General features: G+C 37.1%; 1 protein-coding gene across 1 annotated transcript; it reads left to right on the top strand.

Moving 5' to 3' along the window:
• The first annotated feature begins 250 nt into the window (after nucleotides 1-250).
• Nucleotides 251-12796, top strand: LOC131144597 (cysteine-rich receptor-like protein kinase 2). The gene is made up of 7 exons (XM_058093328.1): nucleotides 251-896; nucleotides 1531-1641; nucleotides 10863-10996; nucleotides 11136-11346; nucleotides 11526-11760; nucleotides 11878-12028; nucleotides 12473-12796. Exons 1-7 carry the CDS (start codon nucleotides 278-280, stop codon nucleotides 12794-12796), a joined length of 1785 nt encoding a protein of 594 aa, XP_057949311.1. The 5' UTR covers nucleotides 251-277.
• The last annotated feature ends 9103 nt before the right edge of the window (nucleotides 12797-21899 follow it).

The following is a 21899-nucleotide window of genomic DNA, read 5'->3' as shown; positions in this document are numbered from 1 at the left end:
CCTAGCTAGCTGCGACACAGCTTGATTCGCACATTATATTAATCAGCCCCAAAGATCTTCAGGTTTGCCCAGAGAACATCCCAAGCTAGCCAGAATGACCAAATCGACATTAACATTTCCCTACCCATCATCTCCGCCTACACTTCTCCTCCTCCTCGTGGCTCTGTTTTTCATGGACGCAACACAGGGAAACCCAAGAACCGAACTTGTCCTCCTAACTTGCGCCACCGTATACCATAACTTTTCCAGCCACTATGTCCCAAACTTTGTCGCATCCATGGCCAAACTCACCCAACAAGCGCAATCCTCTGGTTTTGGCGTCGCAGCTACCGGCACATCGGGCCCCGACCCCTGCTACGCCCTCTTCCAATGCTACGGCGACCTCTCCCCCGTTGACTGCGCAATGTGCTACGCCCAGGCTCGCACCCTTCTCCCCGTCTGCTCCTTCAGTACCTTCGACGCTCGCATCTATTTCGACGGCTGCTTCGTTCGGGCTGACAGCCGCTACCCCTTCTTCGACGAGATTTCGGGGCCGCAAGACACCGCCGTGTGCGGAAACTCGACCCGGAAGCGCCCAGCGTTCCAGGCGGCGGCGACGAGGGCAGTGCGGGAAGCGGCTGCGGCAGCGCCCGGGAACGACGGGTATGCGCGAGCGCAGGCGGCGGTGTCGCCGTCCGCGGTGGCGAACGAGTCCGCTTATGTGCTGGCGAACTGCTGGAAATCGCTGAGCGTGAAGTCTTGCAGGGCCTGTTTGGAGAACGCTTCTAGGTCGATATTAGGGTGTTTGCCGTGGTCGGAGGGGCGGGCTCTGAACACCGGTTGCTTCATGAGGTACTCTGATACAGATTTCCTCAACGCCGAAAAGGGCAAAGGTGGTTTCGAAGGTAAAACGATTGGTGCCTTCGTTTTGCCAAGATAGAAGATTTGCATAATCCATTTTCGTACCAAGTGTTTGATAAAAGCATAAAGTTATGTCGTTCTTGCAACAAGCTCCCTAGAACGCTTTATTTTTATAGAATTAGCTTTTGTGAATAAAAATTTTTATTTCACACAGTTTTTTTCTGAAATCGAAATATAATAGTTATATGAGTTAAAAATATAATTAAAATAAAAAATATTCATAATATATATATATATATATTTTTAAAAAAACAAGTCATTTAAAAGTATTTTTTTTTTTCAACTTTCATATATAATAAGATTGTCTTGTAGCACTAAAGAGTGAGTTTTTCTTAAGTATAATAATTAAGTAGAATAGTTTTAATATTTATTTATTTTTATGATAACATTTTTAATTTGTATTTTTTTTTTTTGTATTTTTGATTATTTAAATCATATTTTTAATTGTTGTTTGATGATAAAAATGAGCATTAGTTCAATCAAAATTTCATTTTTTTTAATAATTTTATAAGTCAGGTTGTTTTTCAATTTTTTAGTTTTTAATTTTTTTATTTTCATAATTATTTATAATGATACTAAATTTGGCCTTTAGCTTGTGGGGTTATACTAATAGTGATTTTGCTTATGCAGGAATAAATGCAATAGCAATTTCTGTTGTGAGTTCTATAACTATCTTGATATTAGTGGTAGCAATTTGGCTTCATGCAAAGAAGCAAATGAGGATTCGGAGCAAAAGAAGAGGTATCCTCTTGCCTTGCCCGTGCCATTTTAATGTATTCTTTGTTAGTACAGGGAAAATTTATAGGTGTGTTTGATATACATAAGTGAGTACCAATTTGACTCAAAAGTTTAAATTTATTGGGTCTTGGACCTAACCATATATATAAGCACTCGTAATCCACTCACCTTTTTCAATATAGGACAAACAAGTAGAATTTTCAATAATCTCTCACTCGTGAGTTCCATCTGCTTCCCCCTTGAACGGAAGCTCCCCCACTTGTGAGTTCCAATTGCTCCCCTTTGAACGGAAGTCATCTTCTCCCTCATTAGACTAATTCTCCAACAGTTGCTCAAGTGAGCCTTACGACCGCATCTTACGTATCTCGAATTGTATTCCACATGGGCCTTTGAACAAATCCTACCTTCCACGTCTTGACCTTATTCATATCCATCTTCGGTCACACACTCTCGCACTCAGAGTTATAAACCGTCCACTCTAATACCAATTGTTGTGTCGAGCACCGCACTTATGTCAAACACCAATACTACAACTATTGCTATTGAATACATAAAATCAAAACTAAAGTAATGCACAAACTAATAATAAAAGACAAAAATAAAGAATAAGACAAGAATTTACGAGATTCAGTACATAATTACCTACGTCTAATGGTGCCGATGATCAATCCACTACTTCCAGACAAATTACAACTTTCAGGTGTGATTACAAATGGAGATGGGAGCTTTTTATATAGCTTCATCCCACAGGTTCAAACAACTTTCCCACCAATGTGGGACAAACAAAAGAAAACTTCAAACAGCCTTCCCATTGATGTGGGACAAACAAAAACCAACAAATTTTCACCTTGGCCATTAATTCAACAAATTTTTTAGTCACGAACGTTCTTTGGAGTTCCATATCATCGGTGCTTTCCAAAAATATTCAAATTTGCAGGATACTGATCAAGTTCAAATAATGTTTAAACTTGATTGTTGTCACAATCTTGGTAAATGGATTTGTAACAATCTTCTCGACAAAGTATTTTGCTTTCATCAATTATATCTTGTATAAAGTGAAACCGAACGTCGATGTACTTCGTTCGTGCATGGTACACTTGGTTCTTTGCCAAATGAATAGTACTCTGGCCATCACAAAACGCATGAATGTACTTCTAAACAACTCCTAAATTTTCAAGTAAACCCTGCAACCAAATAGCTTCCTTAACAACCTCTAAAATTGTCATGTATTATACTTCTATTGTAGACAAAGTAATGGTAGATTGTAAGGTAGACCTCCAACTCACTGGACTATTAGCAAATGTAAAAATATATCCAATAGTTGACCAATCCAAATCACCTGCAAAATCAAAATCCACATATCCAATAACATGTTGATCAATAGTATTATTTTTTCTCAAATACTATACGCACATCAATAGTACTCATAATGTATCGTAAAATCCATTTCACAGCATGCTAATGTCCTTTACTCGGATCATGCATATACCTGCTCACCATACTAACAACTTGTGAAATATTAGGTCTTGTACAAACCATTTGTAACGACCTGCTTATTAAATTGATTTTTTTTTCCACTGTAGTAATTAACATACTCTGATACCATAACATTAACCTAAGCAGCAGGAAGCAGAAAATCATACAAACATAACCATAAACTATTTTATACAATACCAGAGTTCTGAAATGTTTTCCAATATATACAAATATAACTGTATTCCCAAAATATCCTCAACTGGTGAGGGCTATACAAAAACGTTCTCAAAAATGGTACTCACTCTCTGACAGGGTACTATAGACGCCCCTCTATTTGCTAGCCTGATCTGCTCGCCTACCTGGATCACCTGAAAAATGTTTTAACACTAGGATGAGCCAACGCTCAGTAAGAAGAAATATGCTATTACTAGTGTGTGGCAAATGAGTTACAATATATATCATGAAATTTGTTTCCATATACACATGAATGGCTGAATGCAAAGTACAATACCAATAATAAAACACACCACCCCTTTTCCCTATTGCTTAATATATAATATTATAATTATAATTCAAAATACTTCTAGTGTACATAAATAAAGTCCCTGTTTTTGTAAATCCGTACGTATGTAATAATAACTGAAATTGTTCCCTATGGCTATCCGTGTCATGACATGCCCCACATGACGAGGTTGTGCGGCCCGTAGGCTGGATTTATCCTGACTAGCCAACCAGGAATAAATCACTGAACTCCGTCAGTTGACCTGCCCACCTCAACCCATATCTGGATGGGGAGCTTAACCTCTTCAAGGGCCTAGGTGGTCGACTTTACCACGTATTATCTGAATAGGTGGTTGCACTGATAAAGTAACATAGTATTTATAGCAACGGTACCGTGCTCTGTAGCTGCAAGTCCAACAGGGTCTAATATCGTATAATATATTTCTATATACATGTCTATCTGATTTACCATGATTCTGAAGTACTAAAATAACCATGATGCTGCAAAACGTACTAAAATCTGAATAATCATAACATGGAACTGCATATTTATAATACTGAAATTCGTATAATCATGGTATTGAGATTTGTATAATCATGGTACTAAAATCTGTAAAAATGGTACTGAAGTTCACATAATCATAGTACATAAATAAGTAAAAGCATGGTACTGAAATTCATAAAATCATAAAGTCAGCATTCGTAAAACATATCCCCGTACTACATACATATTCATAAGTCACACCATACTTTATTAAATAATTTTCGTAAATAAATAAACTGTATAATATTTAGAAATATCCTCGCATAGCATATTTCCCTTACCTTATCTCTGAAAAACCCTACTATACTCTAGCCCAATACCCGCAGGGCTTCCTACAAAACACCCTGAAACCAACATATGTTAGAACTAAATATCAGTATTTTCCTACCTACATTATTTCCTATAACTTTCATGAGGCCAAAAAGAGACTAAAAGGCCTTACCCTGAATTTGGGATGATTTCCAACTCTGATTTCCCGATGATCCGCTCCGGTAGATGTGTAGAGAACTCCGCCAGAAGCGTCGTGGTAGCTTCGGATCGTCGATCCGATGACTGGTGGGGCCGGAAACGTAGAGAGAAGGGAGAGAGAGTCGTAGGAGAGAGAGAGAGAGAGAGAGCGGCGAGAGAATGAGAAATATCCCGATTTTCATCCTTATATACAGCCAGATTCATCGACAAGACACGTCACTTCGTCGACGAGTCTTTCACAAAATTCGTCGACGAAGCCTCGTATTCGTCGACGAAATTCAGAGCAGTCGGAACCCCTCTCGGTATTTTCTCGTTGACAAAGGTCTGTGTTCGTCGACGAAATCCTTACGGCCTGGCAATTTTTGAAATTTTGCTCCTTCTGTTTTTGTTTCTATTTTCTCTCCCTTTTATTATTAAAATTACTATTATTCGGGCCACTACACCATTGCTTACATTAGACTACCAACTACACTTGCATAAGGAACTTGTGAAATATACTAACGTTCCTTGTCTAAATTAGGAGATAAAGATGTACTAAGTTTGAAGTGAGGAGCAAACGGAGTGCTAACTAGTTTTGATTGCTCAGACATGCCAAAACTTTGTACTACCTTCTTCAAATATTGTTTCTGAGTCAAAATGACTCTTCCTCTCATTCTGTCTCTCCATATCTCCATGTCAAGTATCTTCTTTGCTTCACCAAGTTTTTTCATCTCAAACTCTTGATTTAAATGACTTTTCAGTTTGTTGATTTTTTCCCTATTCTTTGAAGCTATCAACATATCATCAACATACAAGAGTAAATATATAAAAGATAAATTTTGCAGTCTATGAAAATAAATACAATAATCATGTTTATTTCTAATACACTTGTGACTAATCATAAACTAATGAAATCATTTGTACCACTGTCTTGGAGACTGTTTTAAACCATACAACGATTTTCCCAATTTGCACACCTAATTTTCTTTTCCAGCAATCTTAAATCCAACTGGCTGAGTCATATAGTTTCCTTTTCCAAATTACCACGTAAAAATGCAGTTTTTACATCGAGCTAAACTAGTTCAAGATCAAATTATGCTACCAAAGTCAACAAAATTCGAATGGAAGAATATTTAACAACTTAAGAAAATACCTTATTATAATCAATACCTTCTGTCACGACCTGCTCATTTTCCATATTTTTTTTATAATAATAATATCAACGTCATACATCCCAGCTCAGCAGGTCACCATCCACCTGGACCCGTGGGTACCAGGGATTTAACAGAATATAGAGCAGAAGCCTAAGCAGTAGAAAGCGTATAATCATATACATCTCATCATAACATGCATTACAACACCAGAGTTACTACAATCACTATATCTCAGTATATGCATCCAAAAAACCATAACTAGGGACATTCCCCGCAAAATCTAACTATCCCTACAAAAACTTATCCTTCAAAAAGGGCAGATAAACAGTACTACATCAGTGGGGCTTTTCCCGCTCTCCTATATGGGGCTCCTGAAAAGTTAATAAGATTTAGCGGTGAGACACCTCTCAGTAAGAGAAATAAACTAATACCAGTATGTGGTAAGATGAGTATTCTGTGTTCTACATATACCATACATAACATATTCAATAACTGTTTGTCAAATCTAGGAAAACATGTATATATCAAATCATGGCAGAACATATTGCATTTTCATAAACATATCTCATCTCATATAGTAATAATAACATAAAAACAATCCTGGTAGGTTAGCTGGCTGTTGTCATGTATTACCCCCACATGACTGGGTTGTGTGGCCCAAAGGCGGGACCTGACAATGGTTGGCCGACCACTGTCAAGTCAAACAGTAGTCTATAGATCCGATGGGTGTGCCAGACTTGGTCTGTACACCAGGGGTGATCACAACACACTTCTTTAATAACCACATCGACCATTCAATCTCACACTACTCCGTACAGCGGCGTTAACACAAATATCATGATCACGAAGACCATGGACACATAGCAACGGTACCGTGCAAGTGCTAGCCTAGACCAAACTTACTAGGTTCTAATATCATATACCTATACTAAAATCGTGATACATGAATATCTCATATCGTTAATTTTCACATTAATCATATCATTTTGCATATATACGCATATCATGAAAATCATCGGCCCGAACGCCGGTATTACACATTTTATCATAGCTCGGCCCGTATGCCGGCAAATCATAACACAACCCGTACGCCAACAAATCACAGTCACATAGCACGGCCTGTACACCAGCAAATCATAGCACAACCCGTACGCTAGCAAATCACATCCACATAGCACGGCCCGTACGCCGGCAGATCACACACAAAGCTCGGCCTGTACACCGGCAAATCATATAAAATCTCGGCCCCGCATGCCGGTTTTCCATCATAAAAATCCATATCATTCGCATTCCCAGAAAACAATATTTCACAACATTTTCACTCATTCCACACAAATGGATTTTCACATATCCAACATACGATCATTTTCACAGTATTTTACAAATATAAATCATATATATATATAAATATATTTATTTTTCCTGAATCCAGATGCTATATATATATATAAATACATGCATTTTCTCAAAACAAAACTAGCTTAGTTTATCCCCTTACCTGATTCCTAAAAAGCCCTTAATAAAACTGCTCCGCACCCGTAGGGTTCCTAACTCGACATCCTGAAAATGAAAACTCTTAGTATTAAAGTTCAGTAACATTTTCTATAACTACCACTAAGTCAAATTCGGCTTAAAAGTCTTACCTCAACTTAGGGATGATTTCCTACGTTCCCAATTCAACACCCTTGGAAATGAAAATTCCCAATATTAAACTTCGATAGTTCTACGTGTATAACACTTTTCTCAACTGTCAAAAGTCCAAATATTGAGTAGAAAGCCTTACCCTGGATTTGGGATGGTTTCCACCTTACTTTCACCGACGATCCGCTCTGGCAGATTTGGAGAGAACTTCCCCAGGAGCATTGTGGTGACTTCGGATTGTCAATCCGGCGAAGATCTGGCTCGAAATCGACGAAAGAAAGAGGGAGAACCGAAGGGGGGGGGGGGAGAGAGAGAGTTAGCTTCTTAGAGAAGCTTAAAAATATGGATTTTCCCATATATATAGAATAGGGGATTTCGTCGACGAGTCCGTCCTTCGTCGACGAATTCTTTATTAATTTCGTCGACAAAATTCAGTCCTTTGTTGACAAAATTCAGTCGGCTCAAATCCCTTTTTGGTATTTCTTCGTCGATGAGTCCCCTGTATTCGTCGACAAATTTTCTTGAGCCTTCGTCGACGAATCCCCTGTATTCGTCGACAAAGCCCTGTTAATCCCCTTTCCGTTAGTCCTTCCAAAGTTCAATGTCGTCGACGAAGTCGATTGCTTCCTTCTGTTTCCGTCTTCCATTTCCCTTTCTTTTATTGTTTAAAGACCATTTTTATTCGGGTCGTTACACCTTCCTTCTGTGCATAGCCCTTAACTATCAATCTAGCTTTAAAGCGAACATTATTTTCATCTGTAAATCCTTCTTTCTTTACATAAACCCATTTGCAACCAACTGTTTTCTTACCCTTAGGTAGCTGAGCTAGCTCCCAACTTTGATTTTGATGAAAAGACTGCATTTCTTCATTCATCGCTCTTTTCCACTTGTCTGATTCAGAGTTCCTCATTACTTCTTTGAAAGTGCAAGGAACATCATCATCTACAATTGGATGTGCATAGGCCACCATGTTAGTATACCGAGCAGGTTTTCGAATTTCTCGTCTTAGCCTCTGAAAAACAATTGATTTTTATTGTTGTGAAGATTCTCGAATTGAAATCTCCTTTTACTGTACACTGTTTTCCAATGTAATTGGAGAGTTACAGCGTGTAGTCTTATGTCTCATTGGGTTTACCAAAATTGTCTCAACCTCCACCTATTGTTGAGTACTACTAGTCTCTTCTTCAATTGGTGACTCCTTGCGTATTGTTTTCTTCATCATCGCAAGTTCCTACTTAAAAATCATTTTTTTCTTCTCTAGACACCAAAGACGGCATCCTTTGACTCCTGCACTAATCCCCAAAAATATTGCTTTCTTGGTTCTAGGATCCAACTTAGATTTTTAACATGATAATAAGCAACAGTACCAAATACATGTAAAGAATCATAATCATGAGCTGGTTCTCCAGACCATACCTCATAGGGTGTTTTTCCCCCAATCACAAATGATGGTAAGCTGTTAATGAGATGACAAGCATACCTAACAGCCTCAGCCCAAAACCTTTTGTCTAACTCAGCATTAGACAACATACATCGAACTTTCTCCAACAAAGTCTGATTCATGTGATCTCTCACCCCATTCTGTTGTGGTGTATTTCTAACTGTAAAGTGTCGTGCAACACCTTCATCTTGACATACCTTCACAAATGGATCACTCGTGTATTCATCACCATTATCTGATCTGATTTGTTTGATCTTTCTGCCAGTTTGAGTTTCAACCATTTTTTTTTTTCACTTAAGAAAAATATCACACTTCATTTTCATTCTTCACAACATACAACCAAACTCTTCTGAAAAAATCATCAACAAAAGTAACAAAATAATGTATAACACCCAATGAAGCAATTTTGGTAGGCCCCCATACATCGGTGTGGATGTAGTCTAAGATCCCTTCAGTATGGTGGGTCGCAGTGCCAAATTTCATTCTTACTTGTTTTCCTAGAATACAATGTTCACAAAACTCAAGCTTACATACCTTTGCACCCTTTAACGAGTCTCGCTTAGTCAATTGTAGTGACGATTTTTCACCTGCATGTGCCAACCACATATGTCATAATATGGCTGTATCTGAACCTGCATCTTTCTTATAAACAACAGCTACTGACCCATTAATTGTACTAGCTTGAAAATAATACAAGTTATTTTTTCTAATACCTTTCATCACCACAAGTGCACCTGATTTAATCTTTAAGGTTCCATTTTTCAAAATGATAATGAATCCTTTAAATTCTAAGGCATCCAATGAAATCAGATTTTTCTTTAAACTTGGAACATACCTAACATCAATCAAAGTTTTAATAGTTCCATCTTGACATTTCAACTATATTGAACATATTCCAGTTGTTTTATAGGTATTATCATTTCCCATAAAAACAATCCCACCATCTAATTTTTCAAAATTAGAAAATCATTCCCTATTAGGACACATGTAATGATAGGAACAACCAGAATCTTAAATCCACTTATCAAAGTAATGTGTCAAAGATGTTCCAATAAGAGAAAAATCTGACTCACTTCCATCATGTTTGGCTATATTGACATTAGAATGTGCTTTGCCTTTATTCTTCTACTGCAATTTAGGGTAATCTTTCTTCCAATGTCCTTTCTCATGACAAAATGTGCATTTATCTTTAGCAGGTCTTCCATGAGATTTACTCCTTTTAGGTTTACAACTCTGAGAATGTCCCCTTATTATTAGTGCTTCTACTATTTTCTTATAGACTCTCTGATCCTTCTTTCTGCATTCAGTATTAATTAATGTAGTACAAACAACATCAAAAGTAACTTTATCTTTCCCATACAATAAAATGGTGGTAAGATGTTCATAATCACCGCGTAGAGAATTCAGTAACAATAAGGTTTTATCCTCATCTTTCACCTTTTCATCCAAATTTAACAAATCAACCAAAATTTTATTGAAAGCATTTATATGATCATTTATTGAAATACCTAGAAGGAAACGACTGAGTTGTAATGGTATTTGAGCACTTACTTAGATAAGATCTTTTTTAGACATCAACTTGACACCTTTATATTGGCACTATTCAACTTGACTCCGATACCACTTCTTAACACTGTAGGAGTCCATAGATATGCTTGATATACATGAGTGGGCATCAATTTAACCTAAAAGCTTAAGCTTATTGGGTTTTGAACCCAACCATATATATAAGCATCCACCATCCACTCACTTTTTCTAATATGGGACAAACTCACAAGTGAAATTCTCAACCGTCGGCAAAAATAATAACAGTAAGTGATAACAATACAAAACTAATTATTTTCTGTAATACTAAAAATAGATGGATTAGTCCGCAATTTATCTTGAAATTAATTTTGTTTTTTACATTATTTTACGGTCCAAAAAATATGCCAGCACATTATTTGACATGTAATTCGCAAATTTCATATATATACATATATATATATATATATATAAATATATTCATACAATTTTCCAGCTTCAAATTATTGGAATGCGAAGATCCTTCAAGAGAGTGGCTTGAACTTCAAATTTGCTACACTCGAGAAGGCCACGGGATTTTTCAGCGATGCCAACAAGCTCGGGCAAGGTGGATTTGGAACAGTTTACAAGGCAAGTTGGCTAGTATATGTATGCAAATCAAATATATTTACATGCATATAAATGTAACGGTGCAATTAGCACAAGTAGGCAAGTGACTCAAACCCTAATCACATATAACAGTCTTCATGCTGTCTCCAATTCTACACAGGGAGTACTTGCTGATGGAAGGGAGATTGCTGTGAAGAGGCTATTCTTTAACAACACACAAAGGGCAGCAGATTTCTACAACGAAGTTAACATTATCAGCAGGGTAGAACACAAAAATCTGGTCAGGTTATTGGGATGCAGTTGCTCGGGACCCGAAAGCCTCCTTGTCTATGAGCTCATACCTAATCAAAGTCTTGATCGCTTCCTCTTTGGTAATTGCTTTAAAGTTTTTACTCTCGACTTCAAATTTTGAGTTGCAAATTAAAATATCTGTCCATCACCAAGCAGAGTGTTTACTAGAATTTTGGTGACTGACCCTTCTATATCAAAACAAATTATGAAGGGGTTTTCCGCATTTGAAGTATCTTAATTTATTCAGTAATTGTGACAGATCCAAACAAAGGCAAGATTTTGAACTGGGAAAAGAGGTATGAAATAATTACAGGGATAGCAGAAGGATTGGTGTACCTACATGAGAATACCAACATCAAAATCATTCACCGAGACATTAAAGTGAGTAACATCTTGTTGGATTTCAAGTTTCAGGCTAAAATTGCAGACTTTGGGCTTGCCAGGTCTTTCCACGAAGATAAAAGTCACATAAGCACCGCCATTGCAGGGACCCTGTGAGCTCTCCTCCTTTCTGTGTCCACTTTCCACTTCCTTGACAAATTACAAAGCAAGCAGTTTACAGAAAATCGTAAGTTTAATATTATGTGTAATGATTTTTTAACAATCCACAGAGGATATATGGCTCCAGAGTATGTAATTCATGGGCGATTAACTGAGAAGGCAGATGTATACAGTTTTGGTGTGCTATTGTTGGAGATTGTCACGGGTAGACAGAACAATAAGGCCCAAGCCACAGAGTTCTCATTTAGCCTAGTCATAACTGTAAGTTTGGAAACTTTGCCTTTTCAAGCCATTCAAAACTTGTTTAAATGAAGAATTTCAAATATGAGGGGGGCTCAGAAATGAAGCAATTTCAATTTATTAGGGAACTAGAACAAATGTTTTCCAAGTTTCTTATACAAATGTTGGAAAACTAGAACACAAGATGGTATCTTTTGACTTCTGTTTCTTTTGAGGCGTGATTAGATTACGCCTCAACAGATGGGATTTGAAGAAGGGTTTTGGAAGTCAAAATCCCATCTTTACAATATAAATTTCCAATTTTTGAGTTTGATTACCTAAGGCATTGATTTTGTAGATGATATATTCTAATTGTAATCTATTGCTTTAAACTTGAGTCCATAAAATGAAACAAACTCACTCGTAACACTGAAGGCCTTCCCTCTTCTGCTTTTTCTTTCTTTTATTTTTGGGATGAATTGACAGGCATGGAAACAGTTTCTACAACAAAAGGTAGAGGAACTTATTGATCCAAACCTAAAGTTGGGAGAGAACCAGGTGGACGACAAGGTTACAGAGGAAGCATTGAGGGTGGTGCACATTGGGGTTCTGTGCACCCAGGAGATCCCATCAATGCGACCAACGATGGTGAAAGTACTAAAAATGTTGAGTAAAAAGGAGGTAGACCTCCCTACACCCACCAACCCACCCTTCATACACAAGTACATCATGGAACTTAATTTCCCAATTAATGCCATAGGGCCAACTTCGAATGCCACTATGTCCTACAATTCCTTTTGCCCAAGGTGACTACCATAACCCAGAAATTTAAGCACAAGGGGAAATTTTGAGTCATTTGAGAATAGATTTTTGGATTTTAACCATTTCACAGATGACTTGTTCAAAGCTTAATTTGTTGGATGATTAATTTTTTGTAAGTCCGTTTAGGGTATGGGTATGATTATTATAAGTTGGTCAGTTTGTAAATTAATGAAATTCAGTACTTGTATTATTGTTTTTAAGGTGTATCTAGGTACATTAATTCCCAACCCCCCCCCCCCCCTCTAAAATGATAGAAATGTACTTGTAATAAATAAAAGATTATTCATCTTGTTAACCTAATATTTCATTTGTTAAATAACACACCTTATATAGCTTAAAAGAGACCCTGACATTAAACTCGACATTAGCTAATGTAAGATTAAAAGCTAAAAAGACTGAGAGATTAATGGAAAGAATTTTGGTAGCAACAATTGGCACCGTATGTGGGAAACTTAGAAAAATTTTCTTTCTAAAGTTGAATCATGGTTGCATCATGCAATATCTAAACTCATTGTTGGGAATCAATTGCCCCGGTTCACTTCCCATCACTAGACAATTTGTCGCAAATTGTACTTTTAGACCATTTTGACCTTATAGGTCATATCTCATTTTGATTATGACAAATACTCTGGTATTTAATGGTCGATGAGTTTGTGTGCAGGATCAATTAGAAATTTCATATGGTGCATGCACATGGACTTGAAAGAAACTGAAGACCCAAAGTGTTTATTTTGTAATTTATATTTCATATTTTTTAGGGTCTGTAATATTAATTATCGTCTGTAATAATTAATGCATTACTTACATGATAGGGTAGATAAGTTCAAAGGATTATTGAATGACCTTAGAGATCCCCTTTGGTCTACCTTCGTCAATCGACGCCAAATTTTTGGGGTTAACTCACAAAGACCATAAATTGTCCTTAGGATCCTAAATATTGCATAAAAATTTCCTCCATAATCTTGAAAATAAACATTATACAATTAGGGACAATTCAATAAAGGGAAAAAGACCGAAATGCCCAAGGATGGCATGTTCGGTCAATCGAACTCAATTACACTGAGATCTTTGGTCGACCGAACCCCCACCGAGTCAACAAGTTGACCCTTCGGTCGACCGACCAGAAACGTAAAACAACGTTATGGTCGACCGAACTGACACGTGGGGTTCTCCCAAGTGTACGGTCGACCGAACCTCCCTGGGATCAAAAGTTGACCCTTCGGTCGACTGACCAGAAAATGAACTCCAACGCTTTGGTCGACCAAATATCCTCTAAAGAAGCCCCAACAGCCTGGTCAATCGAACCTCCTAGTTCAAAATGATCTAGTCGACCGAATCGCGCGGATTTGGAAATTCGCCTTCAAACCCTCAAAATGGTCAACCATCTTTTTCAGTTCAAAATACTCCTAATCGACCAAGCTAAGAAAATCAATCAAGCAAACGTTAAGTACGGTCGACCGACCCTCTCGGGTTGGCGAATTTTCCGAGGTTAAAACATTGTTAAATTTTATTACCCTCACTTAAACTTTTTCTAAAATGACCAATATGTCCTAAACGGTTATAATTTTGGGGAAGTTTATACATACCCCCTCATTTGCAAAGTGTGAGATGGCTAAAACCGAGGCAAGGGAGGTTGAAACTAAACTTGGATGGAAGCAGCCTAGGGAACCCAGGGCCGGCGGGTGGTGGTGGCGGCATCCTTAGAAACCATATAGGTTCTTTTGTGATTAGTTTTCCAAAATATTTTGATTCTTGTTCAAATAATAAAATTGAATTGAGAGCTGTGTTGGAGGGAATAAAAATTTGCAAACATTTGGGTCATACCTATATCGATATTGAATGTAATTCGAATATTGTAGTTAATTGGATAAGAGTCAGGAAGTGCTCCTTGTGGTATTTGTGGGATTTTTGGGAGCAACTTATTGGTTTATTGGAGGGAGTATATTTTTTGATAAATCATTGGTATAGAGAAGGGAACAAAGTGGCAGATGCCTTAGCTCAACAAGGTGCTATGGGGAGGAATAGTTTGTTTACAAATAGTAGTCAACTCCCTAGAGTTAGCAATGGTTTATATAAATTGGAGAAGATGGTTGCGGCTTATATGAGGTATGTTTAGCTAATTTTCTTTTGGTTTTAGCTTATGTTTTATGTTGTTTATTTTTTGTTTTGGTTTTGTTGTGTGAGGTTTGTTTTGCAGGTTCTGTTTTGTTTTATTTTGTTTGGACTTGTAACTCGGTTTTTGGCCGAATGTTGGGTTTGTTCTTTGGGAGGTTTTTAACGTGTTGTTTTTTGTTATCTCCCATTGATTGTCTTGTAACCACGATATTCCTCAGCCAAAAGTGAAGGGTTATCAATAAATAAATGGAGGTGCTGCCCTTCTAAAAAAAAAAAAAAAAACCCTCCTCATTTGCAAAAATTAGTGTGAGATTAGCAAACTTAATTAGCAAATATCCTCTGAATTTCAAAAAACCAATTTCTCATACTCAAGCTTCATACTCCCATTCTTACTCATCTTTATTGCAAATACCACTTAGTAAGACTGCTCTCTCACTTGCTTGTTTTGATTAAAATTAATTTTTCTTCGATAGTAAGCTTATAGTTTTTCTAGGGGGGCTTCGTAAATAAGCCTTCCGTTGGAAAACTTCTTAGAACTTCTGAGTTTTGCATATTTATTGCAATACTCAAGAGTTCGTATTGTTTTTTGTTTGTGAAATAATTTTTTTACAAACCATTTTCAAATATCTCTTGTGCTTATCTTTGAGAAATATTTTGAAATATTTGCTTGCATGTTGAAGATCTTTGTTGTTGTACCTTTTGATTGATAATATCATTTTGACACAAAGATCAAATCATTTTTACAAACCAATTTCAAATATCTTGTGGGGTTTATTTTGAGAAAAATATTTGTTGAAGATATTTGAAAATGTGCTTGAAGATAAATACTATTTTACAAATTAACTTCAAATATCTCTTGTGATTTATTGTGAGAAAAATATTTGTTGAGGATATTTGAAGTATGCTTGAGATCTTTGTTGCTGCATTGTGATTGATATTATTATTTTGACACAAATATCTTATCATTTGGTAGTGTGTTAATTATATTGGTACATATCTGCTTAGTGTAAGAAACATTTTACGTGTACGCACATTATTGGTTAAATTTGTTGTATTCCAAGCACAGGCCTGAAGAGGGAGACTAGTCATGTTGAATAGTCCTGAACTGGCTTAAACTCGATTAGGAAAGTTAGGTGCACCATTCTGGTAAGATGTAGGTTGAGGTCAGCTCCGTTAATTGACTTGATTGTAAACGGTACCGCTCCACCCATTAAGTGAGTTTATAGTGTAATCCTTGTGCAGGTGTGCCAAGGCGGAGACGTAGGTTGTTTGTCGAACTTTGATAACATTTCTTGTGTCATCTCCTTTCTTGTTTTATTGTGCATGTTTGGTTAAATTTCTATTATAATTTAAATTCCGCTGTATATTTACATGGATCTATTTTATATGCACTAGATTGCCCTTAGGTTTGTGTAATACTGTCAGTAGTAAATTGACTTAGGGGATAATATTTTTAAATACCAATTCACCCCCCTTCTTGGGATTATACCAAAGCTAACAGACTAATTTCTAACCTCCCAAAGGAGGTCGGAAGACATGTTTAGCATTATGTTACAACAAGAGTAAAAACAAAAAACAAAAAATCTTGTAGAACATGGCCTAGGGGTTGTTTAAGCAGAAACGACACCTAAGGGTAAGGTGGTGGTACCACATGAAGTAATTTGAAATTTTCAAATCCGACAAAGGAAGTAGAATGAGCCAACAGTGTGGACATTAATGAGCAATGATCCCAAGATTTGAATAAAAATTCAAGAAAATTGGTCAATTGGAAAATTGGTGAGAGAAGTTTGCAGTCAATCAATAGAGGAAACCTTAGTTAGATCTTCTAATCCCTCTTTTGCCAATGGAATAATGGAGATCCCTCTACTTATGAGATCCAAAAATATCTCATTTAATGAGCACTGCTTATGAGGCAATAAGAGAAAGACATAACTTGAACAAAAATTGGCCTGTCTAATAAGCATCATTCATGAGATCCAAAAATGCTCATTTGGTGAGCAATACTCATGAGAGAACAAAAGACGGACACTACTCGGCAAAAAATTGGTCCATCTGATAAGCACTGTTCATGAGGCCCACAAATTCCCATTTATGCATGGTTTTTTTTATGTTTTTTTTTTGTTTTTGTAAAAGACACAAATTTGTTATAATTTTGAAAAATGGGTTAAACCACAAAAAAAAAAAAAAACACACACCAAAGCTTACTTTCTAGGATAAGACACATTAGAAGAACAAAGAACAAAAACAAGAAAAATAAAATAAAATCTAAGCTTGAAAAGGATTAGGGTAAATTAGACCATCAACAATGGGATTTTAGAATACCAAGTTTTAAGATACTCTAACCATTAAACTTCTAATCTTAACACACTCCCAGTCTAGCCTATTACCCTAAACTTGAACTATTAAATGAAATAATCAACCTTCTCCTTTCTATTTCTTTTTTCTTCTTCCTTTTTTATTTCAAATGAATTGACAAGCATGGAAGCAGTTTCAACAATAGAACATAGAAGAACTTAATTCTTGATCCAAATTTAAAGTTGTGAAAGAAGCAAGAAGCCTCAAGGATGGTGCACATTGGGCTTTTGTGCACCTAAGAGGTCCCATCAATGTGACCGCAATGGTGAAGGTACTAAAGATATTGAGAGAAAAGGAAGAAGACCAAGCCTCCCTTCGTACAAAAGCACACCATGGATCTTAATTTCCCAATTAGTTCCATACAAACTACTTGGAACGCTTATGTATTCTATAATTCTTCTACCTGGGTGATTGTCATAGCCCAAAAGTTTAAGCACAAGGAGAAAATTTTGAGTCATTTGAGGATATATTTTTGGATTTTAACCATTTTTTATGGCTTGTTGCCTTGTTTGAAACTTGATTTGTATTTTTCCTATGTCCATTTAGGAAAAAAACCCTACATTTAAACAATGAATATTATAAAGTTGGATATATTTGATAACCAATGGTTTGAAAATTAATGAATTTTTTATACTTGTACTAAAATATTTTCATAGGTGAATATAGGTACATTAATTGCCCCATCAAAAATGATAGAAACTTCATTAATCTCTCTCTCTCTCTCTCTCTCTCTCTCTCACACACACACACACACACATAGACACACACACATGTATTTGATAAACATATATATATATTCAAATTTGCACTTGGTCAAACATTTCTTTACTTGTAACAATAAAAATTATTCATCTTTTTAATTTAATATTCTCTTGAATTAATATCATTGCCTAATATATCTTGTTGGTATGTGTATTATTGGTAAATGTTTATGCTTTATAGGGATTGAAGCAAGGGGCTACTTTATTTGTTTATTTTATTAGCTTATAAAATTATCATCAATTTGTCGCGATGTCCTCGCGAAGCAAGGGTGCCCCGGGGAGGAAGAAATGAAAATGTGGTTTTGATTGTTTTGAAAAAAAATGGTGTGATGGAATCATCACTAATCTTTTGGAGTGTGGTTAGAACACTTGATTACTACCCAATTACGGATAGAATTGGTCTGCGTTACCAAAGTAAAGGTCGGGTGTTCGATTACGTGAGGGGAAAATACTAGCACCCCCTACATGCCCGTTTTTCAAACGGTACCTAATTAATTGAAAATTATCACTCAAATTAAATTTAATGGTCTTTTAAATTACTCCCTTTGAAAAATTGCAAAAATGCACATATACATGCAAAACACTAAACCACACAAATATTTACATAATATACATATTCCCTCAGAACAAAAGCATAAAATACTCCAAAAAGTCCATGCCCCTTTTTGAAATCATAGGGAAAGAAAATTGAGAAAATACTTACAAAAATAACTCCTGGATTTGTTTCAAAGAGATTATAGAATTTTTCTAAACATTAGATAATACTTTTAGAAATTTTGGGAGGTTTTGAACTAACTTAAGATGAAATTTTTTTTTTTTTTTTTTAAAAAAACAAAGTTTTGGTCTCCAATATATTTTTTTTTTATTTTTCTTTAATTTTTCCCAATTTTTTATAACTTCTCATAAATTTCCCTTATTTTTTTCTAAATTTTAAGACAAGTAACTAATATGGTACAAAAATAAAGGAAAATAATGAAAATTGAGCCCAAAAATATTTTTAGAATTTTCTTCTAATTTTTCTAAATTTTCTTGTAATTTCCTCACACTTTTCTTGAATTTTTAAATCAAATATATTTCAAAAAAAAAAAACAAATAGGTAGAAATACAAGGTACCGGTCTATGACCGCTTCGAAATGTCAACCGGTTCAGGGGCATAAACCAGTTCATGGGAGAACCGGTCAAAGGGGAGGGGGGTCAACCGGTTCAGGGAACCAGTCAAAGGGCCACGTGTCCCGCTTGGATGGAGACGCATAGCCGGCGATCCAACGGCTGCGATTAGGCTTGCGAGCCGAACATCATAGTGACGTGAGATGGACACGTGTTGGCAGCCGGGTGGGTGAGTGTACGTGGATGGGACTTCTGACACGGTGTCATCGCAACCGTTACAGGGAGGCAGGGATCGGACGGCCAAGAACAGATACTTCCTGGATAAATGACGTGGCTTCGATCTGAGCAGCAGACACAAAACACAATGCAAAACGGCGATCTAGAAGCCACGCATTACCTTGCCATAAGCGGACATGGTGGAACCACGTGTCACGATCCTGCGATTTCGGGACAAATGATACTTAAACTGAATTTTTACTTCTCCCCACCCCCCCCCGCCCCCAACTATTTTCGTTCTTTCATTCTCAAATCCCTCTCTTCCTCTCGTCTGTCTTCCACCCTGTTCCTCTTCCAGCGTTCTCAGAAACCCTACGGTTTCTGCAGTCTCCCTTCTTCGGTCACCTCTCTTCTCTACAAATCCCCATCTCTTCGTAATCTTTCTTCTCTTTTCAAGCCTCTCACACTCCCTGCAACCCTCTCTCCTCTCTCAGTCCTCAAGCTTTCTGCAACCCGAAACACCGAAACCCTAACTCTACCGACAACTCCCTCTCTTATCTAACCCCTTATCTTTTCTCAGCTCTCCTCTAAAATCCCCAAAACCGTAATCTTCTAACGCTTCTTCTTTTTTGTTTGAAACCCTAAATTTTCCGTCAGTTCTTCCTTCAGAAGCCCTACTCCCCGTAACTTCCTACTCAAAGCTTTCCTTGAAGCTCTCTCTCTCTCTCTCTCTCTCTCTTACTGCGAAGCTGATTCTCCTAGTTTGCCCGTGATCTAAACACGCGAGATCGAGGAGGTGGGTTCAAACCGTGACCCGAGGGAAGTCAAATGATGAACAAGAAGGCTAAGTGCTCCCCCCTTTTTTTTTTTGTTTTTATATATATATATATATATATATATATATATATATATATATATATATATATTGATATGTGATGCGTGCTGTATTGCTTGAATGCTGGTTGGTTGTGATTCGAGCATTGGATTTCCTGTTCATGATTCAAGTGTTGGTGTGTGAATCTGCTAGGGTTTAGGGTCAGTCAAGGTTTAGGGACGAGCTAACTCGTCCAAACCTACAGGTAAGAGTCAACCCAGGGAGATGGGCGAACTCGGATGAACTCGAGTGAGTCACCTGGGCTCAGGTACGTGTCAGCTTTTGGACACGTGTGGGCTTCGAGCATGCTTTGAAATAAGTTAGGCCTCGGGTGATTTTGAAAATGGGCCTTGGGTTGCTTATTTTATAAAAAAAAAATGGGCCTCGGGTTGTTTTTTTTTTTTTTTTAAATGGGCCTGGGGTAGTTTTAAAAATGGGCCCACAGTTAAAAATTTTGGAAGCAGGCCTTTGGTCAATTTTAAAAACAGGTCTGGGGTCAATTTGAAATGGGCCTGGGGCTTCTTTTTTAAAATGGGCGTGGGACTTCTTTTCTCAAACGGGCCTGCTACTTTATCTTAAAACGGGCCCAGAGTTAATTCTTAAGATAGGCCTGGGGTTCTGGAATTAAATATGGGCTTTGGTTTTCTTTTTAAACGGAACGCGGGCCTGATCTAAAAAATGAGAAGTGGGTTTTTGTTTTAAAAAGTGGGTTGGGCTTCAAGGCTTTAAAATTGAATGGGCTCCGGGTCCTTTTTTGTTTAGGTTGTGGATTCGGGATTAGGTTGAGAGGTTCGAACTCGGGTTCGGAAAATTGGGTTCGAGTCTGATCCCTGTTACGCCTAAGTTCAGGTTGAAGTATGAACCTGAAACCTGAGACGAATTACCTTCCCTTCTTCTCTCCTCCAGTCTTCTTCTCTAGTGGGTGGGACTAAGCTTGTCTTATCTGTATCCTGAAGATGTCCAATGCTCTGAATGCTACTCTGCTTCTGTGTTTTAAATGTACTCTGATACTGCTCAGCAATCTTCTGATCTCTCTCTTTTAATTTCTATTCTGAATGCTCTCTCTCTTTTCTGATTGGTCTTCTTTCCTAATTTTCTCTCATAATCTTTGCAGAGCTTTCCCTTTTCTCTAGTTCTAACTGCCCATTCTCTCAATTTCTGCAAAGTATTCTCTAAAGCTCTGATTGTCCCCCCCCCCCCCCCCCCAAAAAAAAACCCGCGCCTTCTTCTACTGTGCGAGACTCCCTATTTATAGGGAGTCTGGGCAGCTTATTTGGCGCCAAAATGCCCCTCCAGCGAGGTTACCCTCTAACAAAATTCCCCTTTTATTCCTGCGATTCGCTGATAAGGAATATTTTCTTAACAAATTTCATTCCCTACCTGTGCACATGATTTCATTTTGCATTCTTTTTTTCTTTTTTGAATTTTAGCTAACATCTTGATTTTGGCTTGGGGAATACTTCTAGCTATTCCAGCTGGCAAGCTGGAACTGGAGCTGCTTTGATTTTTTCTGTTTCCCTGTATTTATTATTATTTTTGTAATTTTGCATGTGTTTCATGTATTGAATGTACCCGTGTTTCACTTCTTTACAACATTTCCTTGCAACATGCTTTCTTTCCTTGTATTTTTTTTTTTCATTTTCATCTCCCTGTATCTTTGCAT

The sequence above is a fragment of the Malania oleifera genome, chromosome 12, assembly GCF_029873635.1.
Source record: "Malania oleifera isolate guangnan ecotype guangnan chromosome 12, ASM2987363v1, whole genome shotgun sequence".
Classification (NCBI taxonomy): domain Eukaryota; kingdom Viridiplantae; phylum Streptophyta; class Magnoliopsida; order Santalales; family Ximeniaceae; genus Malania; species Malania oleifera.
This window is presented reverse-complemented; position numbering and strand designations above follow the sequence as displayed.

Excerpts from the sequence above, each read along its gene's own strand:
- LOC131144597 (XM_058093328.1), top strand. The coding sequence starts at position 278 with ATGGCCAAACTCACCCAACAAGCGCAATCCTCTGGTTTTGGCGTCGCA. Across the intron at positions 11,761-11,877 it reads ACCGCCATTGCAGGGACCCT|AGGATATATGGCTCCAGAGT; the intron begins GTGAGCTCTCCT and ends AACAATCCACAG. Across the intron at positions 12,029-12,472 it reads CATTTAGCCTAGTCATAACT|GCATGGAAACAGTTTCTACA; the intron begins GTAAGTTTGGAA and ends ATGAATTGACAG.